The sequence below is a fragment of the Cydia splendana genome, chromosome 2, assembly GCF_910591565.1.
Source record: "Cydia splendana chromosome 2, ilCydSple1.2, whole genome shotgun sequence".
Lineage (NCBI taxonomy): Eukaryota > Metazoa > Arthropoda > Insecta > Lepidoptera > Tortricidae > Cydia > Cydia splendana.
In genome coordinates, this window is record NC_085961.1 from 31,130,285 (window position 1) to 31,152,479 (window position 22,195).

Below are 22,195 nucleotides of genomic sequence, written 5' to 3' on the forward strand. Positions count from 1 at the left end.
CAAGAATCTACTGAAAACTTTATATTATATTATCTATATTTAGTTTCTTACATTGTATTATTCTACATAATGATCAACACCAAAATAATACACATAAGTTTACTATAATAAAATTATAACTACAATCGTTACAATAAAAGTTCATTGCGAGAGAACTCTTTATTCTAACAATGAATTATATCCAAAATAGGTAAAATATATTTAAATAAAATAAGATATTCATAACTTTACAGTCATAAAATAAAATAATTACATTTCAACTTTGAGTATTTCATAAATTAATAAGCAACTCTTTTGAAAGACGCGAACTTATTAAATACTATGGTAACAAACACCATAATATTTACAGGCTTTGCCAGCGACTCGAATTAGAATATATCGTAGGTAGGTACTGTTCATTTTCCCTTGGGTGGTGTAAATTTCAAATAAGGATCAAATAGCAACGCATAATGACAACACCGCTCACAGAGGACGTTCCGCCGATATCGAGAATCTAAATTTCATTATTTGCCTCTCTAACGCTCTCGCATATTCGAGCGACTAGTATAGGGAAGAAGGGAGGGATAATGAAATTTCGAACTTCGCAATCTGCCTTCTACGCTCCTCTTATCTACTTCGCTAACTCAATTATATACTAAATACACATACTAATAGCAAGACACTGATCGTTGGCAGACCTTATCACATTGCAATAAGATCTACAAACGGTCAGTCAAATGCCGGGTGTACACACTCGTCGTCGAGAGACCCCGAGACAGGCCGAGAACGAGAGTGTACTGCTTCCTTCTCCGATTGGGTCGGAGCGGCGCCGAGACTCAGAAAGGGGATCTCGACGAGTGTGTACAGCCGGCAAAAAAAAATGAACAACTAAACAGTAAAGTACTAGTTGACTCCGTTGATGGCGGCGAGGTCCTCGCGCTGCTCGAGCGAGGAGCGCGGCGCGATCTTCTCTCTCTCTTCGTTGCCCGCGAGGAAGATGGCTAGGTGTTCCTGTCATGACAAAGTATTATTTAGTGGAATGTAATAAAGTCAATATTCATTACGCAACATGGTAAAACAAGAATCACTCAACTTAGGCTCCGTATAATAAGCTTAAAATTAAGTGCAATAAATTAGAATTCCAAGTATTCCAACATGTCACCATTGCTATGAATGGTTTGTCTGACACCCAAACAACTGATCAAATGGATGTTTCTAGTGTCATAGTTGTGTTATTTCTGTTTATCAAAAAATTTTATGATAAAAAGTTCAAATCGAAACCCGTCCAAAAGCTGTCCTAAATAAAACATAATAGATATATGTATAAAGACGTTACGTACCAAATAGACCTTAGAGCTGGCCTGCAGCTGCTGCAGCAACTCCTCCAACTTGCTCCTCCAGCCGCGGACCTCGGCCAGCGCGGAGTCTACTGGCAACGTCTGCGGAACAAAACGAATTCAATCTTTATAATTTAACTAAACGTGACTTAATCGCGTATAGTTCACTGTTTTGTGAAATAATAATGAGTCAAAATCGTGAAAGATTATATCAGTGAATTCAAACTTCAACAGTAACCCTCTGGGTGTGATTTTATTATACTACGAGTTACAATTTTACAAGTCTAAACCGGCAATATCGGTCAAAATACGCTCATTATAGATCGAGCGTCAATACAATACCCTCACCTCAACTACACAACTTAATAAAAGAACTTATTACAAATCACAATCTTAAAAGTAGAGTCAAGATTTGAGTACTGTCAATATTTACCGATTTACCTAAACCTGAAAAATTGTTACATACTTGTCCTTTTATAATATAGATTATATTATATGGGTCCCAGAATCTTCCCCGCCAACACCAATTATTGTCAGTTTGTGGTCACCAAAGCACGTCTCCAAAATTCAACCAATAATATATTATAAAGACAAAAAGTTAATCCACTGCAATACCTATATTTGGTACCTAAGTGCAAAGCTTTAAAGGGGGTAATAGCCGAGGTGTTTTTGAACATTTTAGTCATAAGTATATGTTTTAGACGAGATTAGGTATTTTTTGACAAAAGGTAGGTATAAAGGTAGGTGTTAAGCTAATTTCACGGTTTAACGCTTAATGTTAGTAGGTATGTCTCACGATAGTTTAAATTCGGCCAATAGATGTTAGTAAGTAAACAAAAGATTTTTAGATTTTGATTATTTATTTCATAATATTATTCCATTACAAATTTTTTGGCTATCTTATTTTACTTGAATACATATTAATCTACTAGAACTAAGACTAGATAATAATTCTACGTTCATCTAATATCTAAAACGATATAGGTACAAGAAAAACAACTAATTTAAATGTCAATATCATGCCCATACAATAGTCAAAGTGAAAATAAGATAATCAAAATTATCACATATATAGAAATAAAAATAAAAATAATGTGGGGTCGAGAGAGCTGCGTTTCCGAAAACAGACGAGGCAACATAAGTGGCGAGTTGGCTGCACGCCTAAAATCACGCTTAGTAAGTGACACCTTTCTACAGTGTGTACCCCCAGCCCTCACACCGGTGTTGCCCTTGAGCCATCTTCGGTGTCGCTTTTTGTTGGGGCCCATGTTGTGAGGGCGAGTCACCGTCTGCCGGCAATAAGATTGGGCGTTTTATTAGGCAGGCGTTCGGGTTTTTTTTCATCCCATAGTCCATCGCTTTCACTCAATAGCCTAGTTCATTTAATAATCCGTCAACTCTCAAAAGTCCTTATACCCTGGCGGGTGCTGCTTCTGAGTGCGTCCCATGAGTCGGCACGCCGTATTTTTTTTTACTTAACTTCGGATAGTTTGAAGCTTTGCACCTACGTACCTATATACTAACTAAATATAATACTGAATTGGAAAGTTTATATTTACGAAGTGGTTTCTCCCATATCCCGGTCAATCGTCTCGCGACTGCTGACGAGCAGTCGTCATGTGAAGGCTTCTACAAACGTTGCAACAAATGGTATGCGATTTTAGATAATTGCGGTTAAGTAGGAGCAACGAATTCAATCGATCGCACCTACCTATCAAATTTTATCTTATACATAATTATATTAAATGTCAGAATGGAATAAGTCTTCAAGCTCTACAATATTCTACATCTACATTGTCCCATTGTAATTAGATTTTAGTTACGTGCTACCAATATTTACACAGTTCACCAATCGTTAGGCTAGCTACACCGACTCCATTAGTAAACTACGGAACTCTAGATGACGTCGGAAGTTTGCCTTATTGAGGGGGTGAGGGCTTGGGCGCGCTGACGACGCGCAGGTGCAGCGCCAGCGACAGCCGCGCCAGCTCCGCCAGGGCCGAGCTCCGGGGGCACATCTGTCGTGGCAATGCCGTAATTCTAAACGTCTGGGTACCAAATCCAACATACCCTGGATAATAGTTTATTCTATCCGTCATTATACCTTTTGCAATTGTCAGAAAGATCCACAGTTTAACAGAAATTTGCTAACTATTGCGGCCACAAATACTCGTAGACTCTTAGCTGTGATTGTAATCATCTTATAAAAAAAGTTGATTCGTCAAATGACATCGATGTCAAACATCATTTCCTGGAGATGTTATAATGAAGGATGACGTAGATTTCTTCAATACATATCATGAGCTAATACCAAAACTTACCTTGAGAAGCGCGTCTGCGGCACTGGAGAGATGTTTAGTCACCATCGCCAAGCCAGTGCTCACGTTTCTGAAACGAAACCATGCTATCGATAAATAAGAAAAGTTAGATTCTTCAAATCACTTCTACTTTACTTTGCTTAAAGATTAGAAAATCAACAATTTATTGCTATAAGTAGAGGCATTTTTGACCGACGGTTCTTTAGTAGTTTCTGCAACCAGTTAACGCAGCAAAAGTTCGATATAACGAGGCCAAATAGAATACGATACAATCACAACAATAATAACAGCCAGCGTTGTTATATCTTGTAGGATTAGAGTAGATGCCTCCGGGCAATCCGGCCTCAAAAATAGTCATATAAAAAGAAAGCACAATCGTAGCCGTGGCCCCCGAATTATTAAATTTAGAGACTTACAGTATTTAGATTTGTAGGTACTAATTAGCTCTAAATCCTAGGGTCTCTTCTACTCCTATAATAAGTTTTATATCATCAATATTTATTATAGAACACTTTCAGACAGTGTGGTCGTTGATAGTAAAGAATACGTCGCAATCGCAGAAAGGTGACGGGTCGCTCGATAAGATAAACGCCATTCACTACAAATTTCTCCTCGACAGCAAAACGCGTGTGGGCAATATAATACGAGTATGTATGAATCAAATGCGTTATAGGTATACTCGAACATACGTATGTATGTACCCAGTTTTTTTCTGGTATGAGGTTATTTCAATGAGTAGGGGTCGAGCTGGGGTCGAGTCAGTCAGAATTTTAATATGATCGCCGATGTAAATCATATCGCCGCATATTATTAGGGCTGATCAACAAAAACTTGTAGAGGTAAACTCTGACACGCGGAATCAGGCGTAAGCTGAATTTCTTGGGGTTTGGATATAAGTTTACAGTAAGGTAACGTGGGTAGGTAAGTGTAAACTGACCTGGGCAGGTCGGTGTGCGTGTAGTTGACGAGGTGCACGAGCTTGCGGGCCGTCTCGCGCGCCAGCAGCACCACCAGCTGCTCCAGCGTCTCCGGCCGCGCCTGGTTCTCCGGCTCCGGCTGGCTCAGCGACGAGTACAGCTCCTTGGCCTTCTTCCACGCCAACACAGGGTCCGTGGCCACCTGGGAATCAGGTTGAACATTAATTCAAGCCTCTGTGGATTGACAATGTTAAAGCGCTACGCCAAGGGATTGTGCACAAATCACGCGAGGTATTTTCGGCTACTTTTTGACCCCCCCTCCCCCTTGGTGATATTTGGTGAGGTTTTTGGCTACCCCCCTCCCCCCACATAACCTCACGTGTATTTTTTTGAAAATTTTTCATTCGATCAAATTTTAAGATAAATAGTATTGTATATAGAAAATCTTGTTTAATTTTCTATTTTCGTTAAATAGACTCGCTATTTTGAAGTGCAGAGTGAAGTTTTATGTTTAACGAAACCGAGAAAAAGTATCTACTCATGTGGTAAGTTTTTTTAAGAGAGATAAGAGATAAGAGATCTTTATTTGCATACCATAGTACAGATGTTATATACATGGACCCTAGAAAGGGTGTAGCAAAAATTTATGGTTCACAATTTCACAGTTTTGGTTATTATTACTACTGACTTATACTTACACACACATTACATTTTCTAAATTGCACTTTTAAGTTGTAACAGCCTCTTCTAACGAATACTTGAATCTTATTACCTATAAACAAGGACTACTACATTACGTTTTAAGTACTTATTACTGTTTGTATTAATATAAAATATGTTATAATATAATACAATTATATTTATATTATATGTACAAGTTACTAGTTATTTATTTATTAACATAGTATCATCCTCCATAAATTCGGCTATTGAGTAGTAACATTTATCCATCAGCATAGTTTTAAGGCGGTTTATGAAGTTTGAGTCTGTTTTTAAATATGTGGGGATTTTATTATAAACATTTATGGCTCTGTAGTATGGTCCGTTTTTGTATATTTCTAGTTTAGGCTCCGGCAGTTCTATGTAGTGTTGACGTCGAGGGTTTTGACAAAATTGGAATAAATGTAGGTTTTTTCGGACAAATGTAGCTACTTCCAAAATGTACAGAGAGGGGAGGGTCAGTAAGTTAAGATTTTTGAAGTGTGGTCTACAGCTGTGGGGTGGATGTATATTTACTAGGATCCTGATACATTTTTTCTGCATGATGAAAACGTTTTGAATGTCGGTGCTGTGGCCCCACAAAAGAAGCCCGTAGCGTAGCCATGCGACTGCTTGCGAGTGATACGCCGCCAGCGCACACTCTAAGGTAGTGCTACACTTCAATACGCTAAGTGCATACACAAATCGGGCAAGTTTATTTTTAATTTTTTCTACATGTTTTTTCCATGTCAAATGGCTGTCCAGTGTAAGGCCCAATAAGGTGCAGTCGGGTACTTCTTCAATATTTAGGTTGTTTATTACAGTGTTGAGGTTTAGCGGTTGCTTTTGTCTTGGTCTGAATTGGATTAATTTTGATTTATCATTATTTATTATGAGGTTGTGATCGTTGAGCCAATGAGTTATTGAGTTAAAAGTTTGTTGTATGTAGGAACTGCTGCTATTGTTATCTGGGCATTGGAATAAGATCGATATGTCATCGGCAAACATAACAACTTTGTGTTCAGTGGATTTTGGAAGGTCATTTATGTAAATGAGGAATAGGATGCACCCTATGACACTTCCTTGTGGGATTGAGTTCTCGATATATCGTATATTGGATTGGATATTGTGTAATGTTCTGGTTTGGTTTTCAAGGTGTTCTATTTCTACATATTTTTGTCGTGACGTGAGATATGCTTTACCGCGTATGCCTATTGCGTTTAATTTTTGTAACAGTATGGGGTGTGACACTCTGTCATATGCTTTGGACATATCTCACACACAATAGTCCCACTGCGTAATGCTTATTTCTTAAGTAGTCAACTATTGTTTGCACGTAGTTAAAAGCTGCGAGGGTGGTAGAACGTTTTTTACGGAATGCGAACTGATTATCATTTAACAAATTGTATTTTTCTAAGAAACTGTAGATGCGGTTTGTCATACACTTTTCAAAAAATAAAATTTTCATTTTTTTTTAAAGTGATCTATCGTGATTTTTTCGTGACCCCCCTCCCCCTATCGAACCTCGCGTGATTTGGGCACAAGCCCCAAGTGGCAATGCTCCGTCGTTGGATGTACATTAGAAATGTCCTGTTTGTAAGGTTTAACTTGACACCTTTGAAAGTAAAAGTTGCAACACGCTAATTGGCTACGTCAGCATTTCCCAAACTATGGGTCGCAGTTGGGCCGCAGAAATGACAATTTTTGTTAGGTGGGTCGGAGCCCAGTCAACTTTGGGAACCACTGGGCTACGTCATTACTTATCAATAAGCTCCTCTCCTTTTTGCAATAGTATTTAGTTAAAAAATAACACTACTTGGAAACTCCAAAAGTCGCGCGGCCATTTTCCAAAATGATAGACCGATTAAGTAAAAGAATCATCGTCTTCCATCTACACGGTCGTATGAGAGGCACTGGACAGAAATCAGTGGAGACAGATCATCCGCTCCAGATGCAACCCAGATGCTGACTACGATCCTCAGACATGAGGGACCGAACCAGAGAGAGAGAGAGTTTAAAAACGTACTAGTTCCGCCACGTAGACGAGCACGTGTATCTGCTCGCGGATGGCCTTGGCCTCGGCGAGCGCCTGGCGCGTGAGGCGCCGCTGCAGCTTGCGCCGGAGCCGCGCGCCGTGCTGCACGGCCTGCGCCGCGGCCGCGCGCCCGCCCGACCCGGAACACTCCGCGTCCTGGACTATGATGCTCACTGTCAACAAACACACAATTCGTAAGATTAATCTTCGCTATAATCCACCCGGATGTCAAAATAAGAGGACCCCCCCTGGGTTCGAGAAAGATTTTGTTTCACATAAAGAATCAATCAATATTCATGGAATTCTAGTCAACTTTTGGTTTAAGACTAAACGTAGTTTAGTGAAAAGGATCCATCCTCTAAAAATTTATTTTTTCGTCAGAAAGTGCAAATTCTTTTAACAGATTTTTGTGGATTGGATCCCTTTCCCTAAGAAATCGGGTCCAATTGAAAGTGTGAACGATGGTGTCCAACGTTATATAAAGTAAACTAACTGTAACCAAGAATTTGCCGGTTGGTTGGTTTGATACTAATAAATAACTACTGCGCCGTATGTCGAATACTTTGAATACCCAACAATATAAACTTGCAAGTTACGTATGGCTAACACAAATTCTAAGGAAGTCACTTAAAATAAAAGACCCTCGTAATCGATCAAACGAAAAACAATAGCAGTCAAAGACAAAGTTGCGATCGTCACGGTTCCCAGTTTGTTGCCCTGCCCCGAGGTTAATTGGGATCCGCACTTGTCTACCCCCGCCCATCCATCCATCCATCCATCTTACAACCTGTAACTGACCAATTATTGTATCAATAATTGCTTGACTAATTGCGGAGATAGCGGGCAGACGGGCAGAGTCCGGCGCATCCTAAATTATTGATAACACACAGACAGGTCTTTGAGTGGTGTCATGACCTATCCTATAGTCTGTATCTTTAGGTATTTAAATAAAAGTAAACAATTTGTAAATTTTCAGGTAGTTATAACATTTATTGCTTAACCAACCAAATACAAAACCGCCTAGATCAGTCACTGAACGCCTTGACTTTAAACCTACCTTATTTGATCATGTAATGTTTTCATCTACCCTCAAGTGGCTTAAGGAGCCATTTGAGGGTAGATTTTGTTTACTTTGATTTAAATACCTAAAGATACAGAGTATAACAATATAGGCATAAAATTCATGTATATACCTACTGTTGATCCCAAGCCGAAGGCCTCGGTAGTTATACTCTGCATCTTTAGGTATTTAAATAAAAGTAAACAAAATCTACTCTCAAATGGCTCCTCGGGACAATCTTGCACAAATCGACCTAGTTCGATCCACAGTAAGCTCAATAAGGCCTGTGTTGTGGGTACTAGATGAGAATATATAGATAAATAGGTTCGTAAATACATAGAAAAGATTCATAACTCGGGAACATATTACGATAAATACACAAATAAATGCCGGGATTTGAACCCGGGACCTCCTGTTTCGTATCAGGCATCAGGGTCACTACCGTCTAGGCTAGGAGGCCATTATAAACCGGAAGACATTTTTTACCCCAAAGACATGCAAGTAATCTGATGGTTCTTGAGGAAGTCCGTAAATACCTAGCAGCGGTAGAAATTATAGATAAAATCTTGAGTGCTATGGGTATGTAAATAATATGTAATAAAGTAGATCTAAAACCTGTCATGAAACAATGATCGTTATGTATTTATGAATACGAGTGGGTGTTGCTTTTAAGCATTAGAAAGAATTCCGCAGAAGTAAGCATGATGACATTTATCGGGTACTTTATTTGGTATAATAATGCCCTATCTAGTTTATAAATTATAATTACTCAATATTTACTTCAAGAATTTTTCGCTTAAATTACTTGCTTTCGAACTTCACGCTAGACACTTCCGTAAAGTTCTTTCTAATCCTAAAACCTGAAGTACTTATATAAACACATGAAATAATAGCCAAAAACTATAAATCAATAAGGGTCTAGTTTCTTCGCAAACCTAATATCTATCGCCGGTAAAGGCCGAAAGGGTCGCGGCGATAATGATAAGAGGCAATTAGACGAAGCGCCAGACAGGGTTCGAGGATGCGCGTATCACCAACGGAAACTGCCGATGTGCTTCATAGTTCATTAGAAGCTAATTATAGACATGCTTTAATTATTTATGCTCTAGTTTGGTGGCTTGAATATCGCTTCTCTTATACAATAAGTCAAAAAAATTACGTTTGTTGTATGGGTGTGGGGGGGGGAGTGTGTGTTTAGTATTTGTTGTTATAGCGGCAACAGAAATACATCATCTGTGAGAATTTCAACTGTGATAGCTAGCACAGTTCATGAGATACAGCCTGGTGACAGACAGACAGACGGACATACAGACGGAAGGACAGACGGAAGGACAGACGGATAGTGGAGTCTTAGTAATAGGGTCCCGTTTTTAGTTTTTACCCTTCGGGTACGGAACCCGTAAAAGTGTATCGGGATGACGCTCGCTACCAAAAGTCACGTGACTATTTCAATTGGCGTTTTCTATCAACTATTGTCACCTTGGCTAGATCCCCTACAAGTAGAAGTAGAAGCTAAGCGGGCGAGTCAGAATTACTTTCATACACTTTTATTTTGTTAACAATAAACTGTTCATGTTATGTTGAACACCTTGTTCGTTTAGCAACTTCAGCTGATGACTGTACGAGTAGATGGAAGGGTCATCAAACATTGTGTAGAGCGTGCAATCCAGCTGGCCGTGCTGGTCACCGTGTCCATCACGCGGTCCTAATAGTCGCTACAAGCCTACAAAGGCTCTACCGCCAACATCGAAAAATTGAATAATGTTATCTGCCTCTCTGCCGCTCGAATATTCAAGAGCGATAGAGAGGGCCTCTCTGGGGGCAGAACGATTGTCGATTTTTTGATGTTGGCAGTAAACCCTCAGGTACTGACCGTCCACGGGATCCTTGGTGTCGGGCGGCAGGTACTTGTCGACGTACTTGTCGGCGGTGGACAGCGCGCGGTCCAGCGCGCTGGCGGTCGCGCAGGTAACGCGAGAGTCCAGCACGGCCGTGCCGAGTTGCTTGACGGAGTCCGCCCGCCGGAGCACGAACTGTCGGGTTTCACTGTACATCTGCAAATATGAGAATTGGTTATCCGGGAATCTATTCGTGTGTAACGTGCCTAAACTGAAGAATAAACATCACTCCTTCATCCTTGTCATGTCCCGCATGTGGTCTGATATTTAGAATATTTGGACAAAATCCAAAACATTGAAGGACGGAAACCCCAGTTTCGCCTCGGAGATGGTTCTTTATATAAAAAAATTAGCAAACACTCGGAAATATAAATAAATAACCATATCCGAGTGTTTGCCTGGTTATGTTCGGTCTGGTTCCTACGTTAAGTTACCTACCTATATCGGTCTGTGATGAAAAATCTACACAATATGTTTGCACATGTTAGGTTGCGCATATTTAAAAAGTGCCTGATGCCGCTTACTCACTCAGAAAGCTACTCCTATTTTAATGCCAACTCTTCAAATATTATTGATACCATGATGATGCTCTAACTTCCAATATTATATTAGACAGTAATAGTCATACCATACCGCGTCACTTACAGTTTGCGGCGGCAGGTGTATAGAGGGCACTCGCTTCTCCACCACGTCCAGCGACGCGCACAGGAACCGGTCCAGCTGATGGATGGGCGACTCCAGCAGATGCACTGCTGGGAGCGCCAGCTGGACGCCCGTGCTCAGCGTCTTCTCGTACAGCGACAGGTACCAGCGGAAGAGGGGGTTCGACTCCTGGAAAGTTACTAATAGTGTTAGATGGCTCAAACAGTTGAGATGTGCATATTTCAACTTTTCAGGGCAGGATAAGATTCATTTGATTTAATCCAATCTATTTTACAAATATAAATGGCGTGTAAACATCTAACGCATAGGTATCTTAATAACATGGCAGGTCCGGATGCACTTATCAGATGAAAGCGATTAGAGTCGAAAGGACAACAATAAAAAGAAGCAGACAAGTGTGCCTACTTACTTATCATTTCAGTGTTAGCATTTCAGTTAGATTAGAACTGCTAGCACCAAGTCTGGTACCCAACAAATTAATCAGCCACATGCTTCATGAACTATTTACTTATTTACATCACCGCCTTCTAAATCGGTCTATAGGCAAGTCAAAAAGTCGAAAAGCGATGGTGGCCGAGTGGATTTAACGTCCGACTTTCAATCCAGAGGTCGCGGGTTCAAATCCTGGCTCGTACCAATGAACTTTTCGGAACTTATGTGCGGAATATCATTTGATATTTACCGCTTTTCGGTGAAGTAAAACATCGCGAAGAAATTCAAAGGTGTATGTGAAGTCTCCCACCCGCATTGAGCCAGGTTTGGGGCAATAGCCCTAATCCTCTCGCGCATGAGAGGAGGCCTGTGCCCAGCAGTGGCTTTATAGTAGTATTATTATAAGTCAAAAAGTACACAAGGGCATGACGTCACCATAAAACCGACAAATTGAAATAAAGTAGTTGTTATCAGCAGCATGGGTGATTAGTGTCTCGAAATACGCCTTTGATGTGTCTGTAATAGTCTGTAAACAAGGCTTATCTGTGCCCGCTGACCCCGCCCCGCCACGTGACAAACTGGAAGTGCGAAGCTGCATACTTTCTACAGAGATATGAAATAAGAACCAGATTTCATCTCAAATGTTGGTACATCTCAGTCATATATCCAAAATTGTTCTACGTTTACTGACCCAAAAGCCCAACCAAGTGAGCAAGCCACTAGCTACCGTTTTTGTAGTCAGTTATTTGAGTCTATTTTAATCCTGGATAACCTATCACGGTCGATTGTTATAAATATAGCAATGGCGTAGCTAGGGGGGGGGGGGGGGCGGCGGGGGCCCGCCCGCTCGCACGGTCGGGTGTCACCCCTAAATGGGTGACACCCGACCGTGAACATCAGTAGTGCCATCTATAAAAATTCGTAAAACTATGACAGATTGCACAACCGCCATTAAGGAAATAATATACAACATGCCCACGAGGTACCCGAGAGATTTTGACAGTATATTCCTGATCATATTTAAAGACTAAAATGTCGTATAACTGTTTTGGAATTCGCCTGGTTTCAGAGTCCAGTACCACCAGCCAGCTAAAAAAAAATATTTTTTTGTTTAGTGCAAAATGCTTTTGGCCTCAGAAATGCGTGGTTAAAATCTCTCGGGTTCGTAGCCCCTGGTATGGAACAATAATATGTTGGCGCCTCGTAGGTTTTTTTTATTCAAAAGGTTTATATATTATGTGATTATTTCTGTAATTGAGAAACGATGTCACTGTTTCTAATTGGGTGACTCTGGACCACTCTGGACTATTCGAAATTCATTGTGAAATGGGATTTTATAGAATCTCTTCCAAATCTCGCACTAGGCAAAAAAAGTTTTTAAAATAAATTATTTGTTTTCACGGGACAATGATGACTCGGACCTTTGGGAGGCGTCACACCCGCCAGGGGTGGACTAGTGCGAGTTCATGGAATCTAAAATGAAACCGATGGAGTAAAATTGTGAGCTATGGAATATTAAACATAAATTACTATTACTTTTTTACATAATTATATTTTAAATATTTTGTTGAATTTTGGGGTGACACCCACAATTTCCGCCCCGGGTGCCACCCATGCTAGCTACGCCACTGCCTACACGTAGGTATTACTGGTTCAGAGTTCACGCTTTCAGTGAAAATAATCTGAATTAGAGGCCCAGAGGTGATTTAGGGTTGACTGATCGGGTTCAGCTTATAGTTGAGAAGACTCACGACCGATCAATCTATGTTAAGGGGCTACCCGACGCCAATGACCTTCGATCTGAATCCCTTAGATTTCTAATGTTTTTTGTAGCTTATTATATTAACAGTAACGGCTTTAAGCAATATGGTATCCCATATTTACTTCAAAGATCATTGTCTTCGAGATATTTGGCATCAAAGTTGAACAATTTTAGGCTAAAAACTGGTTTTCTGGCCATAACTTTTGTGTTAATTAGTTTAAAATTAAACCCTAATTAACACAAACTAACTAAAATTAAATTAATAAAACTTACTAATAGACACGTTTTTCGAGACGTCAAAGACGAACCCAAATATGTAGATTTCGTACATGTAAGATCCTTCACAGCAAACTAGATACCAATAAAGAATTTTTTTAGACAATGTTTATAACAAAAAAATAAGTATTCATTTCTTTCAAAATCCGGTAGACAAAACCGGAGATAAAAGATTGAAGGACCGATAACCGTTTGTCTTATAATTCTATCTCTAGTGCATAAAAAGGAGATACGATTCAAAACTTGTCAAAAATCGATGAAAACCTCGGGTAGTCCCTTAAGGATCGGCTACACCGCTGGTCAAAATACGCTGAGGTAACCTAGTCGCGACGTATACGACGCTAGGGAGACGCTAGTGTGCGATTTCTTCATATTATCTAATATGGATGCCGCGCCGGACGCTCCGCTGGTCGCCGCCGCTCGAGCGTCCAGTCTGTTTGCACCCTTTGAAATGATGATAATAATGAGAGAATGATCAAAGGCAAGCACAATGTAATGTAGCCCTACCTTGATCCTGAAGTATATCTTCTCGGTGACCCCGATCCCAGACTCCACGATGGGGATGGCGGCGACCCGCGTCACCACCTCCAACCGCGGCAACTGTGGCTTCGATGATGCAGTCACTGCAACAATCATGATTTTTATACGTGTTTTATATCCGCAACATTATTTTTGACTAAATATTTGGTGGACCTTAGCTCGTGTGAAAAGTTATTGGTCAGTAAAATAGGCTGACGAGGGTTAATAGATGTCATATATTTACTAAAAAAAAGAAACTTTATTTAAACGTAATAAGTTTCGCACAGTCTGATTCATATTCCAGATCCAGCACGAGAAGTAGATATAATTTTTATTCATTTGATACCTACTGATTCCTGATTTGGTACCTACTTAGAAAATTTTGTAATCAAGCTAATTCTAATAACCGCAAGCACTTTATGACAACACAATTCTTGGAACACAGGTTGAGGTAGGTACATAGGTGGTATGATGGTGCTGTGATATATATTTGAGGTACATATTTTATAGGAAGAAACACTACCGCACAAAATATAAAAAGAGTTTATGAAGAACCTGGACACATATTAAAATAAAATAAATATTTACTTAGTTGGAGTAGGAGCAGTGAGGCTGTGAGTCAATCAACCGCGGACCAGCCGAAGACTAAACTACGTCCATTCACCAGCCACTGACGTCGCCACCAGCTTAGAAAGTAACCCTTGCTCCCTGATAACATCTAGTGCGCTCGTAATGATCAACTGACCTTTGCTAACATGATCTAACACATACAACAACAACACTCTTAACTAACCATCGATGGATTTAATGTCTTTGCGATAAGGTTTAAGATAGATGATGAAACGCTGACTTCTAAGCTGTGATTAGCGATTCTACGAAACCAACATGTTGGTGACCTAAAGAGCCGTAACAAGTATGGAGCACTAGAGATCATGGTAGAATGGGCTTGTATTGTATATTATGATGAATAAAATTAAAAGCCCTGTTTAACACACGTGATGGACATCACGCCAGTTGTTGAACGTCAGAGAAAGTTCGATTGTAAAAACAATTACATTATCAAAGTAAACAGTCATATGCGTAGGCGTACGCAGACAAGGCTTGTGGAAGCTGGAAGTTGTTTTAAGGGCAAAACAGACAAACGGGCAAAGCATTATCACAAAGAACACATACCTAACAAGTTTCACGAAGAACAATATCCACTTGAATTGGGGAAAACGTGGAAAAGGAAGTTACAAATTCAATATTGTACTAAGCAAAACCGGCAACGAAATTACAGTATTAAAAATATAATTTGAAAATGGCAATAGACCGCATCGAGCAAATTTCAGGACTCCTAGGAATAAGTCACATATTTTTGTACTATCACGAAATAGTCCTGTCTCAGCTTAACAACAAAACGGATGGATAAAAAATCCTTACCCTTGGGCGGCGGCCCCTGGCTTTTGCTCACAGCCTGCAAGTACGCTTCAGCTCTCTGGGCGATGGAACTCTTTCCCTTCTTGAGCCCCACCTGGCAGCTCCCATTAAAGGTCTTCTTGTACACATCCCCATTGCCGCCCATGCCTCCCGTCACCGTGATCCTCGCGCTGTACTCCGCAGACATCGACACACCTTGGTATCACTTCTCAGAGAAACTACACACAACTGATGCTCGCCGGCTTTAGTCAAACGAGATATTATAAAGGTTATCTCGCAGTTTAAAAATATTGGATCTATTTGTTGTTAATTGTTGTACATACATATTTAGGTCATCGCCTGAAGTGGGGGTGATGTCATGTCATGTTGTAAGCAGGTTGATAAAATGCAGCGACACTCGCGTTAGGCGTGATCAGGTTACCTTTTATCCCTTAAACGCCTCGTCATGATCATGTTCATATTAAATAGCGTGATTATTCATACTTACACTCTGAACCAGTAATTACCTAGACTATTTAGTTCATTAACTATTTCGGTTGTTCCATAAAAGCCTTGACGACGAGTATAGTCTGTCAAACTTTACAATTTTGTCTAAGTGATTCAATCATGGAAGTGTTCCGGCACATGGAGTCCGGTTCAGTAACGATACCTAAATACTAAACATACTGTGGGTAGATTTTCCCGGGGCCTTCTAAACTTCCGAAAGGATCTCGTAGCCTAAAGCCTTCTTTGAATAATTTGGACACTTAGATGGTTACTATAATAGGGTCCTAAGGTGGGCAGAATAGGCGGGTAGGTACCTACTATAGACCGACCGCTCAAATGAGTCCTCGCCTGCGCGGTACGGGGGCGACGGGGAAGGACGACTAAGGGTGGCGGGGAAGGTGCGGGCGCCGTACGCCTGCCGCCCGCACCTTAACTACTCCCCATAAATACATATAATAATCCCGGTGCAAAATAAACAACACAGCAGCGAAGCAAGGCGCTTCACACTTGCGAAAAATTTTACCGCAGGTTTATATACTTTATAAGTATACCAGTGGCGGCGTGTCCATAAAAGCCAATTCCCACCGGCTTGCCTGTTTTTGGACATTTGAGCAGAGTTGTAAAGGAAATATGTAAGCCAAATTAGCCGCGGCTTGCCTATGGATATGTTTGACGCGCCGCCACTGAAGTATACCTACATATATCTGACGACCGGTCATGCCTAGTATAGTGGTTAGTGACCCTGTGACTATGAAGCCGATGCTCCCGGGTTCGAATCCCGGTAAGGGCATTTATTTGTGTGATGAACACAGATATTTGTTCTTGAGTCATGGCTGTTTTCTATGTATATGCCTCTAAGTATGTATTTATCTATATACTCGTATGTATGTATATCGTCGCCTAGTACCCATATTGTATTGTATTGTATTGCAATTCACATGTACGCTAAAGGCTTTACAAGTACTTAAGAGTATGGGTAGGTACACAAATGGCACGTGAAACCCTGATGGGCGCAGCAATGTAGGTAGATAATATGTAAACAATTCTTGTCGTTATATGTACCCGCATAATTTCATATTCTAGCATTATACCTACAATTGTATTATATTAATTAGGTAGGTAGGTACATTGTTACCTACTTTCGCACCGAGACCGTGGTACACAAACAAATACGAGTAGGTAAATTGAATCAGCTATTTACTTTCAAGTAGATATTTAAAACCCAACAAACAATTAAGCGACACTTAGCACTTATTTTATCACCTAAAGACATAGAACCGCTGTAGAATAGCTACATATTCTAAGCTTACAGGCTCTGGTGACATCAAGGTCTTTAAGAGGTCCATGTATAGCTTTAAGATCCACAGTAGCCGTTTTGGCCGCTATAATGCATCTTAAGCCGCTAGTGTTATAGCTCAAAGTGAATTTTACCACTTTAATATCTATATGAGTAATAAGCAGCTGCAATTTTCTCTTAAGGTTCTAAACAGGCGATAAAAAGTCTTTTATAGCTCCGTGTATCATAATCGCTACTTAACTCTCTTGTATCACTTACAGTCGAAAAGAGAAGTTATGAGTCACCATTATCGATCATGTAGTCGCAGACGAGCGTTATTCAATACCTTAGTACATCTTATACTGTTATTAGAGTCTTACTTAGAACCTAAGCCTATAGCGCCAGGTTAAGATGACCGATAAATCAATAAGCAAAACAAAAACTATCAATTAGAATGTAAATACTTCATAAAAATCGATACTTTTACTCAATATTTATTTATTTATTTCTTTATTTCTTTATTTAGAAACAAACAGTCTCTTATAGTAATAAATTATTCCAGTAAACGGTTATTAGACTTATAGACCTACAGTTTCCTTAATAAGAATATATAAACCATACAACTTATATAAGTAGTACTAAAACTAAATGGAATTTCAAAGTTGAAATGAAATTAAAGTTACTAAAATACTCAATGGAATTTCGAATTTGGAATGAAATAGAAGTTACAAAAATACTCGTGCATCCTAACGAAAACGGATAAATTTAATAACAAACAAAAAGTGCACTTAGAGTTATAAACTTGCTAATATTGACCTAATGTTAGTATTGTTATATTTAAAACCGGACTTCACGTATATTGAGTAATTTTTCGAAAATTGAATACGGTGGACCACAAATAAAAAAATATTATATTCAGATAAATATGCAAAGGATCAGAGGCCCATTAAAATTTTATTAGTAATACATATAGTTTTTGACAGTGTAATTAATTTCGCCATCATAAATCCGCAGATAACTCCTGCATCAGTGAACTAAAATAATTATTTGCTTTTAATTATCCGCCATTACATATCACTTCAAGCTGTCACAGAGCAAGCTTACGAATAATAATACAAAATGGAAACATCTGCAACCAAAGCAGATAGGGCTAAGGAAAAAATGTGCAATTACCTTCTTGAGTGTTACAAATATTGACTTTAAATGCTAATATACCATTTAAAGCTGAAAGTATCATCTATATGGCCCTACACTACTACTCAAATAGCTATTGTAGCTCCACTATACCGCTCTTATGTCTCTTTTTTTATCCGCTAACCCTACTGTAGCACTGTTATAAATCTTATGGTGATAAAATTTGTGCCCAATCCGGGGTTAAAACGGGGTTATAGCCAGCTATAACTCCTATTTTTAGAGCACTAACACCTAAAGAGTAAATAGGCGCTTATATAAATCTCTTCTAACCCTTAAATTTAGCGCCTAATGTTAGTTGGGAAGTTTGACCAGCGTAGGTATACATATAGTACACGGTTCCGCAATCCGGTAGTACCCAACATAATGAGACCAATTTGTTCAGGGTCTTGGGTGTCTCTCCCGGAACCGTGTTATCTGGAGACCTCGTTATCGGCGCTTATTCTCAATCCGGACTGTGGACCCCGAGCACGCGCGCTGGCGATCACGCACCCGGGCCGTCTCTGTTCTAATGTTTATGACAGGATACATAAGGGTTGCGAATGTTGCAATTTAATTCCTAGCTTCCCACCGAAACCCAAAGGTTGTCTGAAAGATCCTACCTACTACACCTCCTGCCATCTTTCGACACAGGATTAAAACTAAAAATGAAAATGAATAATATAGGTAAAAATGAAGAATAATACATGGATAAATGATTTGTTACAGGGCTCAAAACCGGTATTTTCTTAAAACCCGAAATAGCCCAATATGTATTTTGAATTATTTTAAGCTCTTTGCGTCGGGCTCAATTTTGTATGTAGGTAACAGCTTCGTATTATTAGATTGTTCCTTTAAAAATAAAATAATAAACCAAAGAACGAAAAAGAACGTAATAATACCGGTATTTTTGTATGAAGCAAATACCGGTTTCCGACCCCTGATTTGTTATTTATTTTTTTTAGAGTGCCATATGACTTTGACCCATTTTCTTTCACTGATATGTGTTAAACTTGTTAAAGATAAAATGGTGTCGCCAACGCCATCTACACGAGTATAGGCCAAAGGTATGGCGCCATCTATACGAGCATAATTTTTTCTTGATTTCCGAGGCACGTTTTTACCTTAGACTTTACCTCTACTACTATCTTACACGGAGTTACAGATGTAGCGCATAATTATTTTCCTTACTTTTTCACGGAAACGTACGAACGTATCTTACTATTTCAGTCAGTTTCGGTACAAAAAGTACTGAGGTTGGTTGAAGTAGCGTGACAAATACGAACGTTTCCCAGAAAATACGAAGAAAAACAATTATGCACTACATCTGTACATATATCTTAAAATATCTTTGCTATGTATATTTGACAATATTTGTTTAACTGTGCGAGGTGCAATAAAAAGTATTGTACCTAAGTATAATCAAAATTTTAAAATTCAAGGAGGGTTTTGGCTGGCAAATTTAGCCCCTGGGACCCTGCCCATCAGTCATTCGTCCCTACGAATGGACCCTATGCCAGGCATAGATGGATGAATAATTTAGACTCACGTTAAGAAAAATATGGAGATACGAGTAGAAAAGATAATGTCGCTGACAATTTACACGTGACGATTTGTTGTTTGCGAGAATAGGAGGAGAAAGTTCAATACCTATATCTTAGGACTTGGACGTAAATAGGCTCGTGTTCATTCCTCGGTAACTTACCCAATACGTTAAAAACGCCATAGAGAGCTAATACAATTCGCACTAAAAATATATCTTTAACCCTTTGTACGGCGCGTGTATCGTGCACGCGCGGCGCGTCATCGTGCACCTTGTCCGAATGCACGAAGCTTGATATTGAGCTGTATAGCCGCGCGCGTCTGCTACGTTTAGGGCGGTCAAACGTTAAATAGGTATGTTAAATACCCTCGACAAAAATATAAGAGTACCTACCATCTAGTAACTTAATCTGTTTATGACCCAACGCTGATGTATCACCATAACCTAAACAATGATATAATATAAGTACCTAAGTAACAGTTGTATATCATTGAACCTAAACCGCAATCAATTCGGCCGAACCGTTTAGGACATCAAAGCAGGGAACATTCGTGTACCTACTCAAAGTACACAAATACACAGATTCTTATCCTAAATGCATGTACCTATCGTTTTCGTTCCGCCAGTGGTAAAAACCGGGACCCATCAGTGCCACAGTGGCTTACCTTATTAAGGTCGATTCTAACTTAACAATTTGTTATTTTTCCAAATACTTTTGATACGACATTGAAAATCGTCTGGTGATCCGGACATCTCGCGCACGACTTGCGCTTCATTTCGCATGCACTAGGCGCCAACACCAATCAGCATGAGCGATATTCAAGGTCTTGTCAAAACCGGTTCAAATCCGTTACAAATTGTTTAATCTGAATCGGGGAATTCTGGATAGAATACTGATATCAATGATATACCAGCTTCTTACTGCTTTTATGGGATAATAATATACCTAAATACTAAACCAAGTTACTGTTACCAGGCGTGGCTCACTCCGCGATTTCGTCGCTTTGCAACAGGTAGCTAAAAGTACATCCGTTCCACACCAATTTTGGTGGCTAGCCATAAGTGGCGCGTGGCGCTGTCGCCACCTAGCGGCCACATCTGTCCTGATCGTAACAGACGCGTTTTATTAGAGAGTGAGTCTTCTGTACCTAGTACTATTATTTATTCTGTGCTGTTACCAGGAAAGCAGGCAACATTTTTAAAATACGAACTCGTTCTTTTGTTTCTTTAAAAAAATGTAGGGTAGTCAGAAAATTCCGTTGAACCGCTGCTAACTAAAAAACGATACAATTTAAACTAAATCCACGTACACGTTGTAATCACTTAATTATCATTATTGTAAAAACATTCCGCAAAGTAGGAAACCCAATAAGTTAGATTCAAGTCTACTAAGATGCGTTAAGACGAAAGTGGAGGTCCCGCGCGTAGCTAGCGGGGCATAGCTATGGTTAATATACACCAAATAATGCAAAAATATCTTCCAATATATCAATATAAGAGGAAAATGAGGACTACGTTTGTATGGAAAAGCGGCAGTTCCCTTTTCTCTCAACATTTATGAAAAATCACATTAAGTAGGTAGATATAAATGTAGGTAGGTAGGCAGTGTGTAAAATTTTAATTAGCGGTTAATGCCAGATTGTAATAAAATATTTATTTGTTCTAATCTTTGCTAACCGAAATAATAAGTAGATAATTTCTGTCTTTGTAAATGACAAGTTAATTAGTAACCCAAGTAGTACCACCTAGTAACCACCATCGATCCTAACCAATATTAGGTAGGCTAACAATAACACTTTACACCCTAGGTAACGGGCTAATTTCGAAAACGTAATCATTATTATATGCAATAATGTTTTGATGCAAGAAGTTAGTAAATAAACAATGACTTACTGTTATCTTGGTGTGTCCTCGTGCTCCTGCGATGCTTCCCGCTGCGGCTCCCGCGTCCCACTGAGCGGCGCCCGCGCGCGTCCCGGCCGACACACGAGTCGAGCGGACACGTAACGGACGCTGCGCCCGCCCCACACTCTACTATTGAAATTAACTATGACATTTCCAAAAGTAAAGCAAACTAAAGGGAAAAGGTAAAGTGAGGCGATTCGAATCTGTGGAGAATTTTGTTCTAACCTAACACAGAACCCCACAAGTTGGAAAATATTCATCTTAATTAAATATGTATGTAAAAAGGCATGGCAAATTATGCAATTCAGTTAGATGTCTTGCTTGGCGGTTTACTTCCATTACGATTTTTTAAATGTAATTTATATAATAACACGGTATTTTGATCTGTAGGGTGTCTATAGGTGGGGTTGATACAGATCGAGTTACAGACCACGCTTACCACTAGATGCTGAACTATACTTGTCGCGTCGATTGATGATCACTATGACAGTTACATTACAT

The 22,195-nt window shown here is 39.6% G+C and overlaps 1 protein-coding gene across 4 annotated transcripts; it reads right to left on the bottom strand.

Annotated features, from left to right (window-relative positions):
• Positions 1-4: 4 nt before the first annotated feature.
• On the bottom strand, positions 5-21,787 carry LOC134806147 (lipid storage droplets surface-binding protein 1). Of its 4 annotated transcripts, XM_063779430.1 has the most exons (9): positions 15,318-15,581; positions 13,884-13,999; positions 10,889-11,074; positions 10,219-10,399; positions 7,277-7,458; positions 4,572-4,753; positions 3,638-3,704; positions 1,320-1,418; positions 5-990 (listed from the first exon to the last, which is right to left on the bottom strand). In XM_063779430.1, exons 1-9 carry the CDS (start codon positions 15,499-15,501, stop codon positions 883-885), a joined length of 1,305 nt encoding a protein of 434 aa, XP_063635500.1. In that variant the 5' UTR covers positions 15,502-15,581; the 3' UTR covers positions 5-882. The 4 variants fall into 4 exon arrangements, with proteins under 4 accessions (XP_063635500.1, XP_063635501.1, XP_063635499.1 ...); XM_063779431.1 differs by lacking the exons at positions 5-990; positions 1,320-1,418; positions 15,318-15,581 and adding exons at positions 2,336-2,605; positions 21,683-21,787; XM_063779429.1 differs by lacking the exons at positions 5-990; positions 1,320-1,418 and adding an exon at positions 2,336-2,605 and having other exon boundaries at positions 15,318-15,613.
• Between the last annotated feature and the right edge of the window lie 408 nt (positions 21,788-22,195).

Coding starts and splice junctions, on each gene's coding strand:
- LOC134806147 (XM_063779429.1), bottom strand. CDS start 15,501: ATGTCTGCGGAGTACAGCGCGAGGATCACGGTGACGGGAGGCATGGGC. Junction 7,459..10,218: donor CACCAAGGATCCCGTGGACG/GTCAGTACCTGA, acceptor GTTTGTTGACAG/TGAGCATCATAGTCCAGGAC. Junction 2,606..3,637: donor CCGCAGACGCGCTTCTCAAG/GTAAGTTTTGGT, acceptor TATTGCCGGCAG/ACGGTGACTCGCCCTCACAA.